Below are 19,443 nucleotides of genomic sequence, written 5' to 3' on the forward strand. Positions count from 1 at the left end.
TAAGCACCGCCACCACGCTCCTCTCCTCCCCGTGGATCCTCCCCCCATGTCTGGAAAGTTCTGTGCCCTTCCTTCCTTCAAGCAGCAGCAGGCTGGCTAGCAGCAGGCGGATGGATTTAGAAGTCCCTTAATCAGCAAGCAGACTAGAGCAACGTGGATCTCTTGTCAGCTTCAGCTAGAAGACACTAGAAGGCTGTGACTGACTGGAGCATGTGCTGATCAGTGATTTATAAACGACGCTAGCGGCAGCAACAAAAAGTGTGTGTGTGTGTGTGTGCGTTCATCCACTAGTAACAGTGGAGTAAACTAACTGTTGATACTAGACAGCTAACGCCAGTTAGCCACTATAGCTGAGGACTGCTTGTGCATTAGTAGTGGTTGGCAACCGGTAACGTTTAACAAGCGTTTAGTTTCATTTATATTTGTGGCACAGTCAGTCTCACGGATCGAAGCCCGCGAGAGAGGAACGGGTTTTTTGTTCCACCACAATCCGAACGGCAATGACTGCAGAGGAACAGACAAGTGAAGGACAACACAGCATCCCCATGGAGGGAGAGGATATCACGCCGAAGAAAGATGGGGGTGTTTTGAAGGTAAATGCACTTGGCATTGCCCTTTAATCGCTACCCTGCGGAATGCTTTTCATGTTGGCTGGCTGTTTGTTACTGGCCTATTATAATTTCTGGCTAAGCTAACGCTAGCACCGGGGTGCTAAACAAGCTCGTAAAGCTGTACACATGCACCCCAGCTAGGTTAGCGCTAGTCGCTAGCATACTACTATCATGAAAACACGTGTTCATTCATAGTTTCGCCACGCTATTTCATTAGAAAATATCCCGGTTGAAGTTATACTTGTTCAGTTTGCAATTTGACATTCGATATCTGCCCAGGACACACACTATCCAATGCCTATCTGATCACTATCAGTTACCCAGCTTCCTCATAATTCTAGAAGGCTGAGGAATCAGTCGTGCAACACACACACGCACGCACACAGTCTCACACACACACACACACACACACTACCCCGTATTGATCTCTTGAACACGCCATGGAGTGGAACAAAAACAATAACCCTATTAATTAATCTGGAGAATGAATATTAATGCTAGTTATATTGAGTGAATTAAGCGTGTATTACTGTAGAAAAGTGTCATCATTGTTTGTTTACTCTCTTCCTCTTTCTGTCTTTCTCCAGCTGGCGAAAAGGGAAGGAACAGGCACAGAGCTGCCTATGACAGGTGACAAAGTGTTTGTACACTATGTGGGCACACTTCTCGACGGAACTCCATTCGACTCGAGCAGGGACAGGGGGGAGAAGTTCTCTTTTGAGTTGGGCAAAGGTTAGTTCATGCCGTTGACCCAAACACCAACACCTCTCTATCGCCTAATTGTATGCATTGTGTGTTCACGCCCACCACCTATACATTCTTCTTTGTGTTTGCACTGCAGGCCAAGTAATAAAAGCATGGGATATTGGTGTAGCCACGATGAAAGTGGGAGAGCTGAGTCAACTTATTTGTAAGCCAGAGTATGCTTATGGATCTGCAGGCAGTCCGCCCAAGATACCTCCCAACGCCACACTTGTGTTCCAGGTAAGACCGATCGGTTTACGATATGCTACATTACAGCTTCTCGTTTGTATACATTGTGCTTTACCACGGTGGTGGAGTCGGTAGAGATGTCGCCTCACAGCTAGAAGGTCCTGCGTTCGATTCCCGCTGGGGATGCTGTGGGTGCCGGGGGTGTGTTCTCCTCCGCGTCATCAGTGCCCATACCCTGGGTGGGGTTGGCAAAAGGGCCTTTCTGTGTGGAGTTTGCATGTCCTCCCCATGTCCCCTAGGGTCACAAAATACATTGTTGCTGTCCGGAGGAAACCTCATAACTCAATTTTTGAGGTTTTTGATTTTTTTTTTCCATAAATCAGTGCTATTGAACACCCTTTATGTCTGTGTGTTTTGAAAATATTGAACCAATGGAAAGTAACGCACGGGACAAAACCTCTTAACTCCATTGGGCCCTCAAACTATCTGCTTAAACAGCTAACTCCACCACCTCCGGACAGCAGAGACATGCAGTAATCCTGGTCTCTATACTGCCTCCCCCTGGTCAGCCGGGGCACCTGATGGAGGGGAAAGAAACCGGTTGGAATAACGTGTTGTGTTCATTCCACATGATACATCCAACCGGGGAAACTTGGCTACATCCAACCGGGGAAACCCTGTCGGGTGAAAAGAAGCGGCTTGGACTCCTCATGCATTGAAGAAAGCATGAGGTCAGACCGTTGCTCTCCCCAGGTTGGCAGAGGGAGTGTAGCGCCCAGGATTACATTTGAAACTGGGTGGAAAAAAAACTGTTGCAAAAATTGATAAAAAAAAAAAAAAAGAACCATGAACCCTGGCCTGGCCTCTATTTTATCATTATAGGTAAAAAAAGAAAATAGCAGACATACAACCTCACAACGTGTCTCATCACAACACGTTATGAGCTTGTAGAGGTGCTATTTTCATTGTACGACCGTGTCAGGCTTAAGTGGTTGGTGCACTGCATGCGTTAATTTTTTCCTCATTCTGATACATATTACAGGTAGAGCTGTTTGAGTTCCATGGGGAAGATATTACCGAGGAAGAGAATGGTGGAATCATTCGTCGTATTGTCACCAAAGGCGAGGGCTACAACAAGCCCAATGAAGGAGCTTCTGTTGAAGGTAGCCATCCACACAACTAGAGCTGCACCCAACCATTCTTAACAATTATTGTGTTCATTATTTAATTGAATAATCAAGAAACATATATATATATATATATATATATATATTAAGGCTGTCAAAATTATCACGTTAACAGCGTTAATCAATTGCGTTAAAATATTTTAACGCATGCACGGTCTTGACCCGCAGTGTTGTCCCTGAACTTGTGTGAACATCAGTCTCTTGACAGTTCACACTTCATACAACAGTGTCCCAGATTTCCATAGTCTTCTAGGCTAAAACACACCCTAAACAGGCCTTAATATAAGGCGGATAAAATGCCAATCTGTCCCATCTCCTGACAACAAATTAAACGCAATCACATTCTGATGCGCGCAGCTCAGAGTCACAACTCTATGATGATGTGCATGCCGCTCGCGCTGATCCAAGACGCAGAAGTAGAACATGTCGTCATGTCTAGACCCAAAAACAGAGGTAAACTTGAAGTTGTTTGATTAAACACAACCATAGTGTATAATTAGCTTAGCTTATTATTTCTGCATCGAGTAGTGCTGTGTAACGTCGCCTCGGCCAACAAAACACAGCTCTCAAGTGGTTGAAGTGAAGCCTGACTTGTGCTTCATCGTACGATGTGTTGCATGCTGAGAATGGTTGATCTGCAAGCTCACAACCCGTCGCACCCGGAACACGTTGTGAGCTTGTACATCGGCTATTTGCAGGTACGCGGAAATATTCAGGATGTGAGACGTTTAGAAACTTTTGCCTTCACAATAAAAGCATTTCAGCTTTCACAAGTTGAAAAGAGCTATTATTACAGTATCAGCATATATGGGCATATTTCACATAGCCCATATATGATGAGACAGAAGCAAAGTGGAAATGGATTAGGCCTACTGATTCGGTGGAATTGCACATTGCAAAGGGAAGAGTGGGCACCTCAGTGTTAAATTGGCTTTTTTTTCCTCCAAAATGTAAAATAAATAAGGAATTAATTTGTGTAATGGATGGACATATTGGAAGAATTTCTAGATACTAAATAGTTCGAATGGTGACTAATCATAATTTTGAAGCTGTGATTAATCTGATTAAAACCTTTAATCATTTGGCAGCCCATATATATATATATATATATATATATATATATATATATATATCTCTAAAGGTCCCTTCAGACTGGTGTGTTTTTCAGATGTATTTTTATTTTATTTTTCCTCAGTGTTATTTTACAACAGTGTTGTGCAAAAAGAGTGACGTTGGCACATAAAAACAAGGCAGCTCATGTGTTGGTGATGTGACACGTGAGGATATATGGCTGTTTCTTTTTTAAGACATTTTGCAATAGTAGGCTGCAGCCAGAGGCTGTGGCTATTTAGGGGTGCTTGGCATGGAAAAGTTTGGGAACCCCTGGCATGGCTGTCATTGAAACAGATTATTATTCATGTAAGACTAGACATAAATGTAAAGCAGCTTTACTTATTTTCAGACATGGAGACATGACTACAATCATATTTGAAATCAGGTCCTCGTGACTCACAAGGAGCTTATAGTTGTCTGTGCATTAGCTGGCTGTGTCACCACTCACCAGGCATCCCCATTACAATCTTATTGGATAATTCAATGTCTCCCAACACTAGGAGACTTTTATCACCTGTTTACAGCTGTTGAAGTAGCATATATCTTTCTTGGCCGTGTGTGAGTATAAAGCTACATATGCCTAATGTATCATCTGTAGTACATACGAAAAATAACTAGTGGGTACATTGCGATAACGGCGCCTGTAAAAGAACCCAGTGTGAAGTCACTCGAGGGGCGCTCTTATCATCATACATCATCTCATTTCGGCCAATGAGAATTTGCGTCCTCACCTTCGTCTGTGTTTACACAAACACTCAAAACTGGCCATTCATTGTTTGTTAGGACAAACACTCAATACTGCCATTCATTGTCAATGGCTGGCATTCATTGTTTGTGTTAGGACAATGTTTGTGCTTACACCAACCCTCAAAGCTGGTCATTAGAGGGTCTAGTGCCCCTCAAATATGGTCATTCATCCGTGCAATCGCCAATGCGCTATCCCGTCGCAAGTCAGCCCAACCCTAGTTACGTTAAAAATATACAGGCAACTGATGCGTTATTGCATGTGGTCTCTGGCCATGCATTTAGTAATGTAGGAATTGTTGATTTAAAAAAATTATAATCTTTCCACTACTTGAGAAACTGTGAACTGAATGACCTGATCGTAATCATTTACTGACAAGTTGGAGGTCAAGAAATTCTACAGAAAAGGCGAGTTACAAGAGGGGGAAGAGCACTCGACACACACACAGTAACGTCTAGTCCCCGACACACACGGGCTGCTTCCATGTTACCCTCACTTTACATCCTAACTATTACTCAAAGTATAATTTTAACACTATATATTTTACTGTGTAGTTTGTGAATTGAACACATTGATAAAGTTCCCGGCCTGCTGCGGTTAACAGTGCAGTTTGAACACCAAACACAGCAAATTAAAAATGCAACAATGACACAATTTCACCCAATCGCACAAGTCTACTGAACTACAGATGTGAATGCGACCTTAATGTGAGTTCACTAATCAAAACAATAAGAACAGTAATGAATGTATTTATAAAAGTGCAGATGCTTATGCTACTACACATTTTCAACAAGTGCAATAAGTTTGGGTAATAGCAGCCATAGTATATATTGTACAGTATATTGTCACAGTCGGGACGGAAACCTTGTATTATGTTTAGTCACAAGCTCTTGTTAATAGATAGATAGGCATCCATATGTCCATTATATGGGGGCAAAAGAACAAAAGTAAAATATTGAGAATATATGGTTTCTTCCTGTTGGAGACGATATCACATCGTTGGTATGTTTATTTTTTATAAAATGTGCAAATAATATATATATATATATATATATATAATGATCCAAGACGCAGAAGTCTTGGGTTCAGAATTTGTTCTGTTTCAGTCCCTAACTTCCATTGCTTTTCTAATTTTCCTTTTGTAGTGGTTGTTCAGGGGACTTACGAGGGCCGGGTGTTTGACGAGAGAGAGATGAAGTTTGACATTGGAGACGGAGAGGGCCTGGGTTTGCCAACCGGAGTTGAGAAAGCCATCATGGCCATGGAACAGGGAGAGGAGTCCCTATTCACTATTAAGCCCAAGTATGCTCAGTGTATTATGCTAATTACTAGAATTAACCATTTTCTCCTAACTTTGGGTGCCTGATGGCCCCAAGATATATATATTTTCACAAAATCCTGTATTTTTTTGTCGTTTTAGCACTATGATATAGATAGCATAGGAGTGGGTGGTGTTTTCTGGACCCACTGAAAACTCCCAATTATGTTTTCCCATAGAGAGAAAATTAATATTTAATTATATACTGTCAGTAGAAGGAAACCACCTAACTCCATGTTTGAGGTTTTTGATATATTTTATTTTTTGTTGCATAAATCAGTGCTATTGAACACCCTTTGTGTTGTTTTGAAAATATTGAACCAGTGAAAAGTAGTAAAAAGTGCTTTGGGCAAAACCTCTTAACTCCATTGGACCCTCAAACTGTCTGCCACCTCTCCCGCTCTCGTGGAAGTATGGTAATTGACAATATATAAAGTCACAACACCAATTTTTATGCGGCAGTATTGCTTTGTTAATTTCCTGAAAAATTTGTTATTTTTCAAGTGGTTTCTGTCGGGAAGAAACCACTTACTCCAAAATGTTAATAATAAATACCCTTTGTTTAGCGGTTTTCATTTTTTCACAGAATCCAGGATCCTGGATGTCTTGATACTAGGCTTAAAATTATTGATATAAATATTTTAGTAAATCTCTATGGGAAGAATGAATGGCCGGTTTTTCAGTGGGTCCAGAAAACCACGCCCACTGCTATGCTCTCTATAACATGTTATTATTTTATTGGGATTTAATTTAGCTTTAAGGGAAATGCTAATAAATGTTGTTATAATTAACATTAATGCGAATATCCCTTTAATACTTAAAGAGATATTGCACTTAAAAATGTATCATCTACTCTGGCTTTTGAGAACATCCCAGGCAGTTCTTTTTTATGTTTATTTAATAATTTATTAAATTTTATTTTCTATTTTCTTGTTCACAGGTATGGCTTTGGAAAAGCAGGACGTGCAGGGTACAAAATTCCTGGTGAAGCTATATTGGAGTACAGGATCCAGCTGACTAAATTTGAGAAGGTGCGTTGCAATTACATCTCCGCTTCAGTCAACTGATGAACACAAACTGCTCAGACTAAATTATTTTCTGTCCTTTAGTCCAAGGAAGCATGGGAGATGAGCACGCTAGAGAAACTGGAACAAAGTGCCATCGTCAAAGAGAAGGGAACACAATACTTTAAGGTATGTGGTTGTGTGTTTAAAAGATGCAGACCGTAATAAATACTGAGCAATTTCAAGACCATGTGTATTTTGTGTGTGTGTGTGTGTGTGTGTGTGTGTGTTTAGGATGGGAAGTACAAGCAGGCATCAGTGGCATACAAGAGGATTGTGTCATGGCTGGAACACGAGTCTGCTTTGTTGCCAGACGATGAGCCGATAGCCAAAGCACTGCGACTGGCTGCGCATCTGAACCTGGCCATGTGCTACCTCAAAATGCAGGAGCCAAGTCAAGCTCTGGAGAACTGTGACAAGGTAACGCCTGAGAGCTAAATCCAGGGAAATATTGTAAAGGTTTAAAGATATCGGACAATGCATTTATAATTGAGGTTAGAAGCCCTCTTACACAGATACAATTCAGAACATATTTATTTTTTCAAATGGTGTTTTAAGTACCAATCTGTGAGGTAGGTATGTTATAACTAGTATGTATATAACTAGGTTGACAATGTTGGTACATTTGAAGCTATTGTATTTCAGATATTGTTGAAATTGCGTCTGTCGAGGGAGGGAGACAATTAATGCTTATGTTTCAGCCTTGATAAGCTAAACACAGATGGTTCATCAATGCATTCATAATAATAATATATATACGATTTATATAGCGCTTTTCAAGGTACCCAAAGTCGCTTTACAGAACAGAAGTCAATTCTATTAGATTTTATTAGAAAACTAGTTAAAAGGTTAAAAAACTAGAAAACAAAATCAATCTGTCTCTCCTTGTTTCCCGTCTCTCTTCTGTGTACTATCAATAAAGGCAGCAGAAGCCCCAAAAGATATTTTAAAAAGAAGTGTGTACCCAACGCTTTGTACCCAACTGTAGGCTCTGGATCTGGATGAATCCAACGAGAAGGCTCTATTCCGAAGGGGAGAGTCACGGTTTGCCATGAAAGAGTTTGAACGAGCAAGAGGTGACTTCCAGCGAGTCGTTCAGCTGTATCCGGCCAACAAAGCAGCCAAGAGTCAGGTGAAACACACCGAGCCTTTAAATACGATGCAGGGTCAATTCATCTAGGACAGTGGTTTTCAACCCTTTTCATATCAAGGCCCATTATTTATTGTGCATTTGAGCCACGGACCACCATTTGATGACATTTAGCCTCTCACCCAAGACGTAAAATATCAATTCTTCTACAATCACTGTGTAGACTTCTTGGAAAGATTTTAAACAATGTTTAACTCTTGAGAGTAAAATGAAACCAAATGGATCTATTAGGGACCATTTGGTTACCAACTCTATCATTTAGCTGGAACCCCCTCAAGGACCACTGGTGGTCACCGGACCACTGGTTGAAAACCACTGATCTTATCTAGGAATGTAGAGTGAATACTGAATTTAATGAATGAACAGCAAAACTCATGACATGTCATATATTCCCTATCCCGTCAGGTTGCTCTTTGTCAGAAACAGATCAAGGAGCAGCATGAGAAGGATAAGCGCCTCTATGCCAACATGTTCCAGAAGTTTGCTGAGGCAGATGCCAAGGTGAGACTTGACTGTCCTTTTTAGTTCTCTACAGCAACCATAAGGGGGCAGGATAACCATCATATTGGCAAGGCAGACAAAAGGAACTGTGAGGTGACAACTGCCCAAGAGGAAAATTAGCAAGAGAGGCCAACTTTGCTTTACTTCGAGACTGTATCTGCGTGAGGTGGGCGGTGACGTTATTAGGAGACAGGAAGAATGTTGGAGTCTATTCATTTCCAATGGGAGAGTGAACGTGAACACGGCTTATGAACCATTCCTTAACTCCATGGTCACTAAACTAAATACTGGACCCAATCATCACAAGGCACACAATATTTACAATATATTCATAGTAAAATGGCTTCTTTTAGCGAGACAAATCAGGAGAAAATCTACTTTGTTAATGACATTTCTTTATCCCAGCAACATACTCTCGCAAGATTTGAGATGAGTCCGGAAGCCTCTCTCTGTCCATCTGCAATTTGACGGACAACACATAGGGGTCTCTGGCCCCATATTTAAGATGACAATATGTGAAATGAATGGATATTAAAAGTCAAATAAAATGTGTGTTCCAATGCTTAATAATATAATTTTCCATAATTGTCTTAGACTCTTGGTTGATGGGGGGTCGGGTGGAGAAGCAAACCATGCCTACTATATTTAGGAGACCATTTGTAGGCTTTGTGTACCATTTCACCTATAGTGGCTCCAATGAAGATGGCCCATCTTCATAAATAGACCATCTTTGCAACTGCTAATGTGTGACTTCCTGTCTTTCCTTCTTCCCCTTCTCTTTTGATGGACAGAAAGAGGAAGGCAAGGATGAGGTGAAAGACACCATTGGCAGCATGGACGTTGAGAACGGTGGAGCACAGGAGTAGATGTTTCAGATGCTGATCTGACTGTGTTACAGTCTGTATTTACTTCAGACTTTATAACTTCAGCCATTTTGTGTTTTTAAGGTGTGATTGTCTGTGTGAGAATGAGTGTACCAATGAGAGCACTGACTTCGCTGGCTTTCTCTTGCTGTTTCCACACTAAGGCATCTAGGCGCGGCAATTTTACGCTCAGAGCAGGCATCTCTTCTTGGTTTTTAGACAGCTGGTGGATGGAAATGAAGCTCCACCCATGCGGCTGAATGCCGCGACGCCCAGATTCCCGAAACGCTTGCCTCCGCGGCATTCAGCCGCACGGGTGGGGCTTCATTTCCATCCACCAGCTGTCTAAAAACCAGGAAGAGCCTGCTCTGAGTGGAAAATTGCCACGCCTAGACGTTTAAGTGTGGAAACAGCTTATGTCTCTCTGCTTTCGCCATAGCAGCTGGCTGGCTGGGCGGGACTTCTCTAACTGGTGGCTACCCTAAAGGGGAGGGGGTTGTGGCGCAAGTGTGTTAGCCAACCCTAACCCTGTGTATCCATCCAATCCACAGCTTGGAGCTGTGCATGTGTTTTCACTGCTTGTCTGTAAGATGTGTGTTAAAAAAAAAAGGAAAATAAAAATCGACCCTCATCCCTCACCCGTCAAGGGCTAGATTCACCTTGCACTCCCCCCTGCCCCCTCTTGTCTGTGTTCTCTCTCCTCCTCTCCTGATGAACCTGTTCAGCACCAATTAAGATGGCTTTACGTGTGTTATGTGTTGAGTTTTGAATGATAGGGTGCCTGTCTTAAAAGTATGTAAGTAGCAGCACTGCAGACATGAGATGTTGGCCTGGTAAACCCCTCAGAGTTCAAGCTTCTTTCTTCGACCTAAGTGGAGTTGCACCACTATAGCAGCCAGGATAACAAGACTGTTCCTCTTCACTTTTATAATTACCCTGTTTTTTTTGTTTTGTTAGTTTCTTTTTCATATTTTTTGTGCTTGTAATTTCTGTATTAATTAATGTTATGAATACAACAATGAATTACCTAACTGGAAAATGTGTGTGAAAGCAAGTAAGCTTCTCCTGGGCATACTAAAAAAATAACTAAAGTAAATGAGTTCACTTTTAGTCTTTGCTGTAAAGAAATATTGAAATAATGATGTGCACATAAAGAATATCGGACCCACCACTCTAAGCTCTAAACTAGAAGGAAATAAGGGCTCTAATTCATTTGGAGTCGCCAAGACAACTGGAAGGCAGGTTCACCTGTCTTAACTTAAACATGAATTACTTAATTGAGCATTATTGGAGCTTTTTAGCAGAGGTTCAGGAGCAGGACCACACCTCCAATCAAGTCACTTCCAGTCACCTGTAAATGCTCACCTAACCCTCTTTGATATCACATTCATTCATTTTGTTTTATTTCAATAAATCTGTTGACCACATTCTGATTGAAGGTGTGGTCCTTGCTAGTGCATTTGTAGTTTAAACTTAAGTTTTGATCATGTTGGCTTTAGCAACTTAGAGGAAGTGTTTGGGGACTAATTTGAAACAGACCAGGCAAAGTGGGGTGGATTTGTAGTGTATACTAGTTCTTTGTTGGAATGGTCACTCCTTGCCCTGACTGAAGGATCCAAAATATAACTAATAAAATGCATCAATTTGACTTGATTTGTTTGTTTTGGCCTTTTCTTGACTTCAGTCAGTTGTGTTTAGTTTCTGGCTGTGTCCCTCTGTAATTTTAGTTAACAGACATCTCATATTTTACTTTGAAACAAATGTACCCATTAACTGCCTCTTTTTAGACGAGTAGCTGCCTTTGTGGTTCATACACCTACAAAGTGTATTGATTTGTCTAACTTTTTGATCAAAACATGCTGATGCGAATATTAAATTGGAAAGTAGGACCCATGGCAGAGTTAACTTTGGGGTTGTTTGATGTTCATAACCTCTGGTTGCCAGGAAGCACCTGGCCTATTGTAGGCCTACTGTCCCTCCTGGATTGTGTCGATGTGTTCTATCCCAGGGCCATCGGTGTCAGTTTACGGATGAGAGCTCTTGCGTAATTAGGGTTTCATGCTGCACTGTTTAACTCTATTTTTGTATTTTGTTTTTAAAAAGCTTATAGTATAAGGTTATGGTTATAGATTAGATGGAACGAAAAAATGGTTGAATTCGAAATCTAGTCCTTGGATATACATTTATCTTATCTCATCGTATTGCTTCTACAGAGACAATAAAAACATTTTAACTGCATGTCCTGAGTGTTGTAGATCGCAGATGAGTAAGCCATGATGGGACCGAGGCTAGTTGCAGATGCTTTCCTTAGCTAGGGAGGCTAATTGAGGGGCCAAATGTAATTGAGGGGCCAAATGTCGTTTTTTGCAAAACTTGGCTATAGTAGAGGGCTATGCCAAACGGTGAAGACGCGAAGACCACAACCATTGGCCAAAGGGTGGTGCTATAGCACTCAATTGAAAATGCAAACTTTTCGTTTCTTTTGACCTCTGACCTTTTAGATCACCCACAATTTTGAATTATGAATAATTTCTTCTGTTGGCACTCCAGGGCAAACTGTGCTTGTTTTTTAACGAAATGCGGCAATATGGTCGAGGGCTATGTCACCCTGCTTAGACAGGAAGCCCATAACTCATGAAATGTTTAACTTCAATAAACTGCATCTCCTCACGAGGAACAAATGTGGTATGGGCATTGGGGACCTGTGACCCTTAGATCTCCCACCATTTTGAATTTCATGAAAAACAGTTCAAATCTATCTACTCCTGGGATTTTTTAGCAAAATGTCCAAAACTTTCTACACATGAACTTTAGACCAATATCGAATGAAAATGTTGGGCTTTTGTTTTTAAGTTTAAAAATTAAGCTTTTAGTTTTATTATTTTATTTTCTATTTTTATTATTTTGCCACTAACATACATGCACATCTGTCTGTCTCTGTCTGTCTGTCTGTCTGTGGTGCAAACAGCTGCAATACCGCTGGGTGACCTAAAGTGGCACTGTTGAGCAGCCTAAAAGGGCCATTCACACTGACCTCACTGTGGCCTGTTCACAAAGGGAGTGCTCTCTATAAACTAGAAGACATGGTGCCTGGCTGCCTTGTCTTGATCTAACTGAGACTGAAAAATGCAGTGAGCTTGTGGTAACCAGCTTGTGGTAGAAAAAAGGTATGTATAATGTACATGCGAAATATCTATCTTCATTTTTCATACATACCAAACTATATACGATCCGCAGTCCGCACAAACTATGGAATGAACTAACCTCGTTACCAGTTATCTTCGGTCTGATAAAGTTTGAAATATAATTATTAACTAGAAAAAGTGCCCTTCTGGGCACAGGTCTCCACCAGGAGGATAGGACTGTGTGAGATGTTTGACAAAATGTTTAGGAGTAATATAAACATGTTTGCCTTTGATGGCAATTGGATGATTTGAGGCATTTTGTTCCAAAAATGTGTTTTTGTGTTGCAAAAATCAACCTGTTGGTGGCGCTATAACAGGCCAATGTGAAAAGGGTGGGATATATTCCTCAGCCTAGTAAGAAAATGTGTGAAAGATTTCACGTAAATTGCATGCTGCGTTCATGATTTAAGGCTTTTGTTCAAAACGGGGCAATCTTGCAAACTGTGAAAGCCAATTATAGCCAATCAGGATGGAATATGAAATATCGGACAGATCCGACTTGAGCACATGACCATAGAGATACTGTGTAACGATTTGTGAGATTTTTGGACAGAATCTGGAGGAGTAATATCAAAAAATGTGTTTTACAAAAGTCGGCCTCCTGGTGGCGCTATAAAAGGCAGATGCGGAAAATGCAGGTCAAAGGTTTGTCCTTGGCCTCTAGGGAGTGTGCATGCAACGTTTCACGCAGATCGGTGCAGTTTTAGGTAAAAAAATTGAAAAGCTGCCTCATGGTGGCGCTATAACAGGCCGTTCTGGAAAATGCGGGGCAGAGGTTCATCGTTGGCATCCAGGGAGTGTGTGTGCAAAGTTTGGCATCGACCGGGTTAACGGTGCCGGAGATTAGCTGGTAACAGACGGACGGAAGGACACACACACACACGGACACACGGACACACACACGGACAGAGTGCAAAACATACTCTCTCCCCATGCCTTCGGCCTGGTGGAGACAATTAAGTGTCTAAACCTGAAGTACAGCTCTACATGTTATCCAGCCTATTGGAACTTGCTGTACGTCTTGTACACTTGGTTAAAAACTTTATAGTTGATTCTGCCCTTTCCTGAGGTGCAGTGTCCAAAAAACCATCTACATCCAAAGACAAATATGTTCTTCTCAACTGATTCGTACCATGCTGACTCCATCATCAAGGTCCTATCCTCGCCCATTCCCTCATTGATTTGTGTATTGTGCTGTGGCTTCTCCCAGCAGTACAGTATATCTGTAACACGGAAGCTGATAGTGACTTCAAACTATTCCTGGCAAATAATATGACAAAACCTGTGGGGGGGAGCAAGGCATTAGGCATCTCAGCTGGAGAAATGTGGAACAGTGGTGGATGGCAAAGCGTATCTGTAGACTCTGAATGCAATGTGTATATTGAAACGTATAGGGGTGGATTGGCCACGGGACGTTCCAGGCATATGCCCGGTGGGCCGGTCTGGGCCAAATGTTAAATTAGTTGTCTGGTGGTTGTGTATCATTTATGTTGTACTGTAAATGTGGTAGTGTTAAGGGCTTGTATTTCAAGTATTTGTATGGGCCTCGACCCGAAAGGTATCTGTGCGTTGGTTGTGGTGGGCCAGTCTGGGCCAAATTCCGTGCATCATGCAGCCCTGCATGATGCACTTTTAAGCCTCACCATGTGCTTTTTAATTTAACAATGGGAACCATGTTTGTCTGAAGTTGGTCAAGCATGAGAAGAAACTGACAATATAAATTCATTGTGTGCTATAGTACAACTGATACAAGGGAAGCTGGGAAGCTGGAAGTACCTTCACTAAAAACGCCGGGACAACGCTCCACACGTCCCAAACTCTTCTCCCTTCTGGCTCCAAAACTATGGAATGCACTTCCCATTGCAATCAGAACTGCAGCCTCACTCCCAATCTTCCGCCGTAGTCTGAAAACCCACCTTTTCAGACTCCATCATGGCCCGTAGCACTTGCCCTATAGCCCCTTAGATAGCACTTTATGTAGACTTAGATAGCATTTTATACAATACAGACTTATAGCATGTTACGTAGACAGCACTAGAATTGCATTTTATGTAGTCATAGCACTTTATAGTACATATGTATAGTATAATATAGTAGCCTATAGTATGTATAGTTTATATATAGTTTCATTATATAGATACTCCACTGTTACGTTCTTAGCTTACCGGTACACGTTTCATGATAACTACTTTTTATGTATGTGATGTATGCCATGCTTTTTGTTATTGCTTAATGTAAGTCGCTCTGGATTAAGAGCGTCTGCTAAATGCCTAAATTGTAAATTGTATACAGGTGACCACATGTGAGTACGGCCACGGAGCCGACTTGGGGACCCAACGCAGCTCCTCCAAGGAAAACAAACAAATGAACGGAGCTGAACGTGAATCCCCCCCACCGCCCACCCCTTTTTTTCCCTCACTGTATATGTTTCTTTTCCCTTTTTACCTCCTTTATGATGAATTCCTGTTCTGTCCTTTGTCTATATAGAAGTGTCTATTTGTACGTCTCTAAATGTTTTTGATGAATTGAACATTGTGGACCCTATTGGAAACAAGTGTAATGCTTAATTGGGTCGTCCACTCACAGTTAACAGCCTTTGTATTGAGTTTGTGCTTGAAATGTACTGTAATTCTGCAAACTGTTAATAAATCTTTTCAATCAATCAATCAAAAACCATGAGGTGCTGTCAAATCAGGAGTAGACAGTCACTTGTTCTCTACCTCAGGCTCCTCAGCCAATACTGCTTTGCCAAGCTGGTGTACATGTCACTCAGCTGTGGTGAGATCGCTTGCCTTTCAAGTTACACCGGTATTTTCTTTATGCTCCTTTTTTCCAAGTTCAATGTGACATAGCTCTGTTTAGGGCTCCAGACTAACATTTTTCACCAACGTCCCGGAACCGTCCCAAAATACAATTTGAACCGTCCCAAAGTGAATGTATACAGTCCCATTTATTTTTGAGTGGTGCAACCACTCCCTTACAGAGCTATATGTGTATGGCTGCCTGGGTGCCTGCCTGGGTGGGTATGAGCACGAAAATAGCATGGTTGTTTTTCACCACCTGTGCGCAACCTAACACGCACACAAACACACACATTAACTGTATATATGATGATTTTGGGTGTGCCAGTACAGTACAGTACAGTACAGTACAGTACAGTACAGTACAGTACAGTACAGTACAGTACAGTACAGTACAGTACAGTACAGTACAGTACAGTACAGTACAGGGACCCCCACACGGTAACTCTGTCATTTCTCAACCGTTTTGGACGTGGGGCGGCTTGCCGGAATCTGTCCGGCCCCCTTGGCACGTTCCTGCGGGTCTGGATGTTCCGAGGACCCCCCGGGGACTCCCCGGGGACCCCCGGAGACCTGCATGGTAACTGTCATTTCTCTACCGTTTCGGACGTGGGGTGGCTCGCTGGAACCGAGCCGGCACCCTGGCCGTGGTCCTGTGGGTCTGGAACTTCCAGGGACCCCCACACGGAGTTGCACCACTCACTTCACACTGGTGTGATTTTTCTTTTTTTTATGTCATTCTAACCATTCATACTAATGTGAGGGCAGAACATATAACAGTTATTTAAAGACTTCCAGCATTGCTTTGAAAGTTGCAAGGAATCATAATAGGTATCAAGGTATCATAAATGCATCAATCCTTGAAGTAAATGCCTTCTTTAGAGGGGTAACATTTTGGAGGGGTCGCCAGTTGCATTTCTGAATATGTGCAAAGTAATGAAAATCTGAATAAAAATATAAATCCATGTTTTCTAAGTTCATATTTTAGTAAAAGCACAGTCACAATACAGAATATTTAGGTAATTAGTAGGTAAAAGCTTTCGGATGCACACGTCTGTGTGTGGGGCACTGAAAACTTAGTTTTTCACTGACATGCATCAGAACCTCAGGCTCAGACACATAGGGCCGATCAATACACAGCCTCAACTTGCCCACTGTGATCTTCTCACTTGCGGGTCAAAGTTGTCATTGTGGGGTGTTAGGGTAACACCCCCGGTGTTAGGTGTGTGATATCTTTGTATGGATCTGCTTACCTACAGCAGGATGCAATGCCACCCCATTGTTCCATCCACCGTCCACAGGCTGTTGAGAGGCTTTCCACACGAGGACGGCTCGGGCTGTTCCCCGCGCAAGTTTGTGAACGATATAAAACTGAGAGCCACTGTTTCATGTACAGTATTAATTTGCAACAGTTTCCTTAATCCTTACATATATTAACTTTTGGCTGTTGTCATATGAAAATTGTACATCTCCTTGTACTGCAGCCCTGAGCCTGTGTGAATGGTCCGTCTCTGTCTGTTCTTTTCTCTCGTTTTATTTTATTTATTTATTGTTTTATAAAAATGTTCTGCTGCAACATTTATGCGGCGCTGATAGTCTCATACTGCCCGTAGGTGCGCACAATATGCACATTTTCAGTGCAAAAACTCCTCTAGTCCCGAAACTGTCCCGGCTGAGATCAATTTAAGTCCCAAATATATATATTTTATAGTCCCTGGGACGTAGGGACCCCCTTAGTCTGGAGCCTTGTTTTACACATTGCTGTAACTGTACATTTCTTCGTTTTTAATTGTTTTTATTTTGACACTTGCTTGGCAACCTCCCTTTCTCGAGGAGGTCCAGTGAATGGAATTGAATTGAACTGAATATTGGTTCAGTGTGTTGCAGTTGCTTGAGCACACTTTGACACACAGCCAAGAGTAACTGGGGATCGAACAGGAAACATATATGATTCCAAGACAGCCGCTCTACCTCCAGAGCCACTGCTGCCCCGGTTGATGATGGAGAGATTCTTAATGATGATTCTTTGTATTGCTTACGGCTTATCATGCTAGATGAATATAGTAGAACTTTCATTGTTATTTTGACTTATTGAGTTAATTTACCTTGATTCCAGAGTATGTGGATCATATAGTTTGTAATGTAGACAGATCATGATGTAATTATACAGTGATGTGATTATATGTACCTTTTAAATATTTTTCAAATCATGACAATAACCCTCTCAATCAATTCCTCCTCATGCAAAAATCATTTGTCTCTATATATGTACAAAGGCTACTTTTCAGTTTTCATTGGACAATTGACAATAGTTTGAGTTGGGAACATCAATCTTCATATGACCACCGCGCTCTGACTATAGGTGCACCACCCGTTCAAAACATATCAAATTGAAACAGATGGACAAACGTTTCAGCTATCCAGCCTCATCAGTGTGACACTGATGAAGACACTGATGTGACACTGATGAAGGCTGGATAGCCGAAACGTTTGTCCATCTGTTTCAAATATGAAATAAACTATTTGAACTGCAGTCTTGGTGTGTGCGACCCACTACCCTTTATTTTGAGTTGGGAACATCAACATTTGTTTATCTTGTGGATTACACAAATGTAAGTGAAGAATATATCCATGGGGACTACAACTTCCACCAGACTATGTTGGAATGCAACCATGCTGTGAACTCTCAAAGGTTCCTGTCCTCTGCTCTGTTTTGGTTCATTTTTGTGCCAGTAAAAATGTCAGTGTCTCCCAAGTTGTGGATTCTACCACACCCCCCACAGTTGTGTTGACATGTTTGACAGCATGGCACTCATTCACACATTTAGCTTGCACTTATTGGTCAGCTGCTGTATCAGTCCTATAGGGCCAATGATATTATTTAGTTATGATCACTCTCTGCCCCGCCCCACCCGGGGTAAATAATTGGCTGGGTATGTGACGAAAATTCATTATACACAGATGTTGTTATAGCAGTGAGTTGTCTGCTTACAGACTACATTTTAATAAAACTGAATGGGCATGGGGACTATATCTGATGTCTGATGACATTAATGCATACAGAAGGATATACAATTGAACGACAATGGTGTTGACTAATGGCAATATGCTGTGTGGAGCTGCTGATGATGATCATGTTGCAAAATGTAGGCTATGGCATGCAGGCTATGGGTTAAAAAAAACCCAGATAGGCCTAGTTTGATCTGAGTTATTGAATATGAGATGAGATTATGATTTACAACTTAATATCTATGTCATAACATGTGCCTAAAGGTTTTGTGGAAAAACACAGCTTAGTCTATTAATACATCAAAATTATCCAACAGTCAGACCATAATGAAAGTATACAATAACTTTAAAAAACTGAGTCATATACTGAGTCATATACTGAGTCATATAGCCTAATCAGACAAGTTGATTCTTTCATTGCTTTGCAAGCATCGTGACAGAAATTAATCTAGCCATTGGCCCCTTACTGTAAGCATTGCATAGGTCTACAGTAAAGGTCAAGGACTAGACTAGATTCATGTCAGACTTCCTCCAACCTACAAGTTCCCACATCATCACCACCACCACAGCACCACTTCTTCTTGTGTGTATGACTCATTTCCATACTGTCATACAGTGTACAGTATGACACAGACACACCGTGTGAAAACAAATCAGCTATATCAAGTTACTGCCAAATGGGACGGGTGAAGTGGGGCCCGGTTGAATATTGAATAACAATGGCTCGGAATTAAGACCAAGCTCTCCCTTTTACCTGTTACAAGGTAAATCAGTTGTAATGGCTGGTGGTAATGGGTGCGGCCATGTCTAACCCCTCCTCTAAAGCCTAAAGCTCCTCAGTCCCTCGACAGAGAGAGGGGGAGAAAGAAGGGTGAGTGATTCCTCTGGGCACTGCTGCAGCTTATTCACTTGTTTGTGCCGCCTGTGCGCTGAGGCGAGACGAGTGCATGGGTCATTGCGGTG

At 41.7% G+C, this 19,443-nt stretch overlaps 1 protein-coding gene across 1 annotated transcript; it reads left to right on the plus strand.

Annotated features, from left to right (window-relative positions):
• The first annotated feature begins 41 nt into the window (after positions 1-41).
• Positions 42-11,138, plus strand: fkbp4 (FKBP prolyl isomerase 4). The gene is made up of 11 exons (XM_079500552.1): positions 42-593; positions 1,199-1,343; positions 1,453-1,595; positions 2,587-2,707; positions 5,735-5,891; positions 6,848-6,938; positions 7,017-7,100; positions 7,206-7,391; positions 7,960-8,103; positions 8,527-8,622; positions 9,414-11,138. The coding sequence occupies exons 1-11, from the start codon at positions 501-503 to the stop codon at positions 9,486-9,488; spliced, it is 1,335 nt and encodes a 444-aa protein (XP_079356678.1). The 5' UTR covers positions 42-500; the 3' UTR covers positions 9,489-11,138.
• Positions 11,139-19,443: the final 8,305 nt, after the last annotated feature.

This window comes from Electrona antarctica, assembly GCF_951216825.1.
Source record: "Electrona antarctica genome assembly, chromosome: 5".
Lineage (NCBI taxonomy): Eukaryota > Metazoa > Chordata > Actinopteri > Myctophiformes > Myctophidae > Electrona > Electrona antarctica.

Coding starts and splice junctions, on each gene's coding strand:
- fkbp4 (XM_079500552.1), top strand. CDS start 501: ATGACTGCAGAGGAACAGACAAGTGAAGGACAACACAGCATCCCCATG. Junction 2,708..5,734: donor TGAAGGAGCTTCTGTTGAAG/GTAGCCATCCAC, acceptor TTCCTTTTGTAG/TGGTTGTTCAGGGGACTTAC. Junction 7,101..7,205: donor AGGGAACACAATACTTTAAG/GTATGTGGTTGT, acceptor GTGTGTGTTTAG/GATGGGAAGTACAAGCAGGC.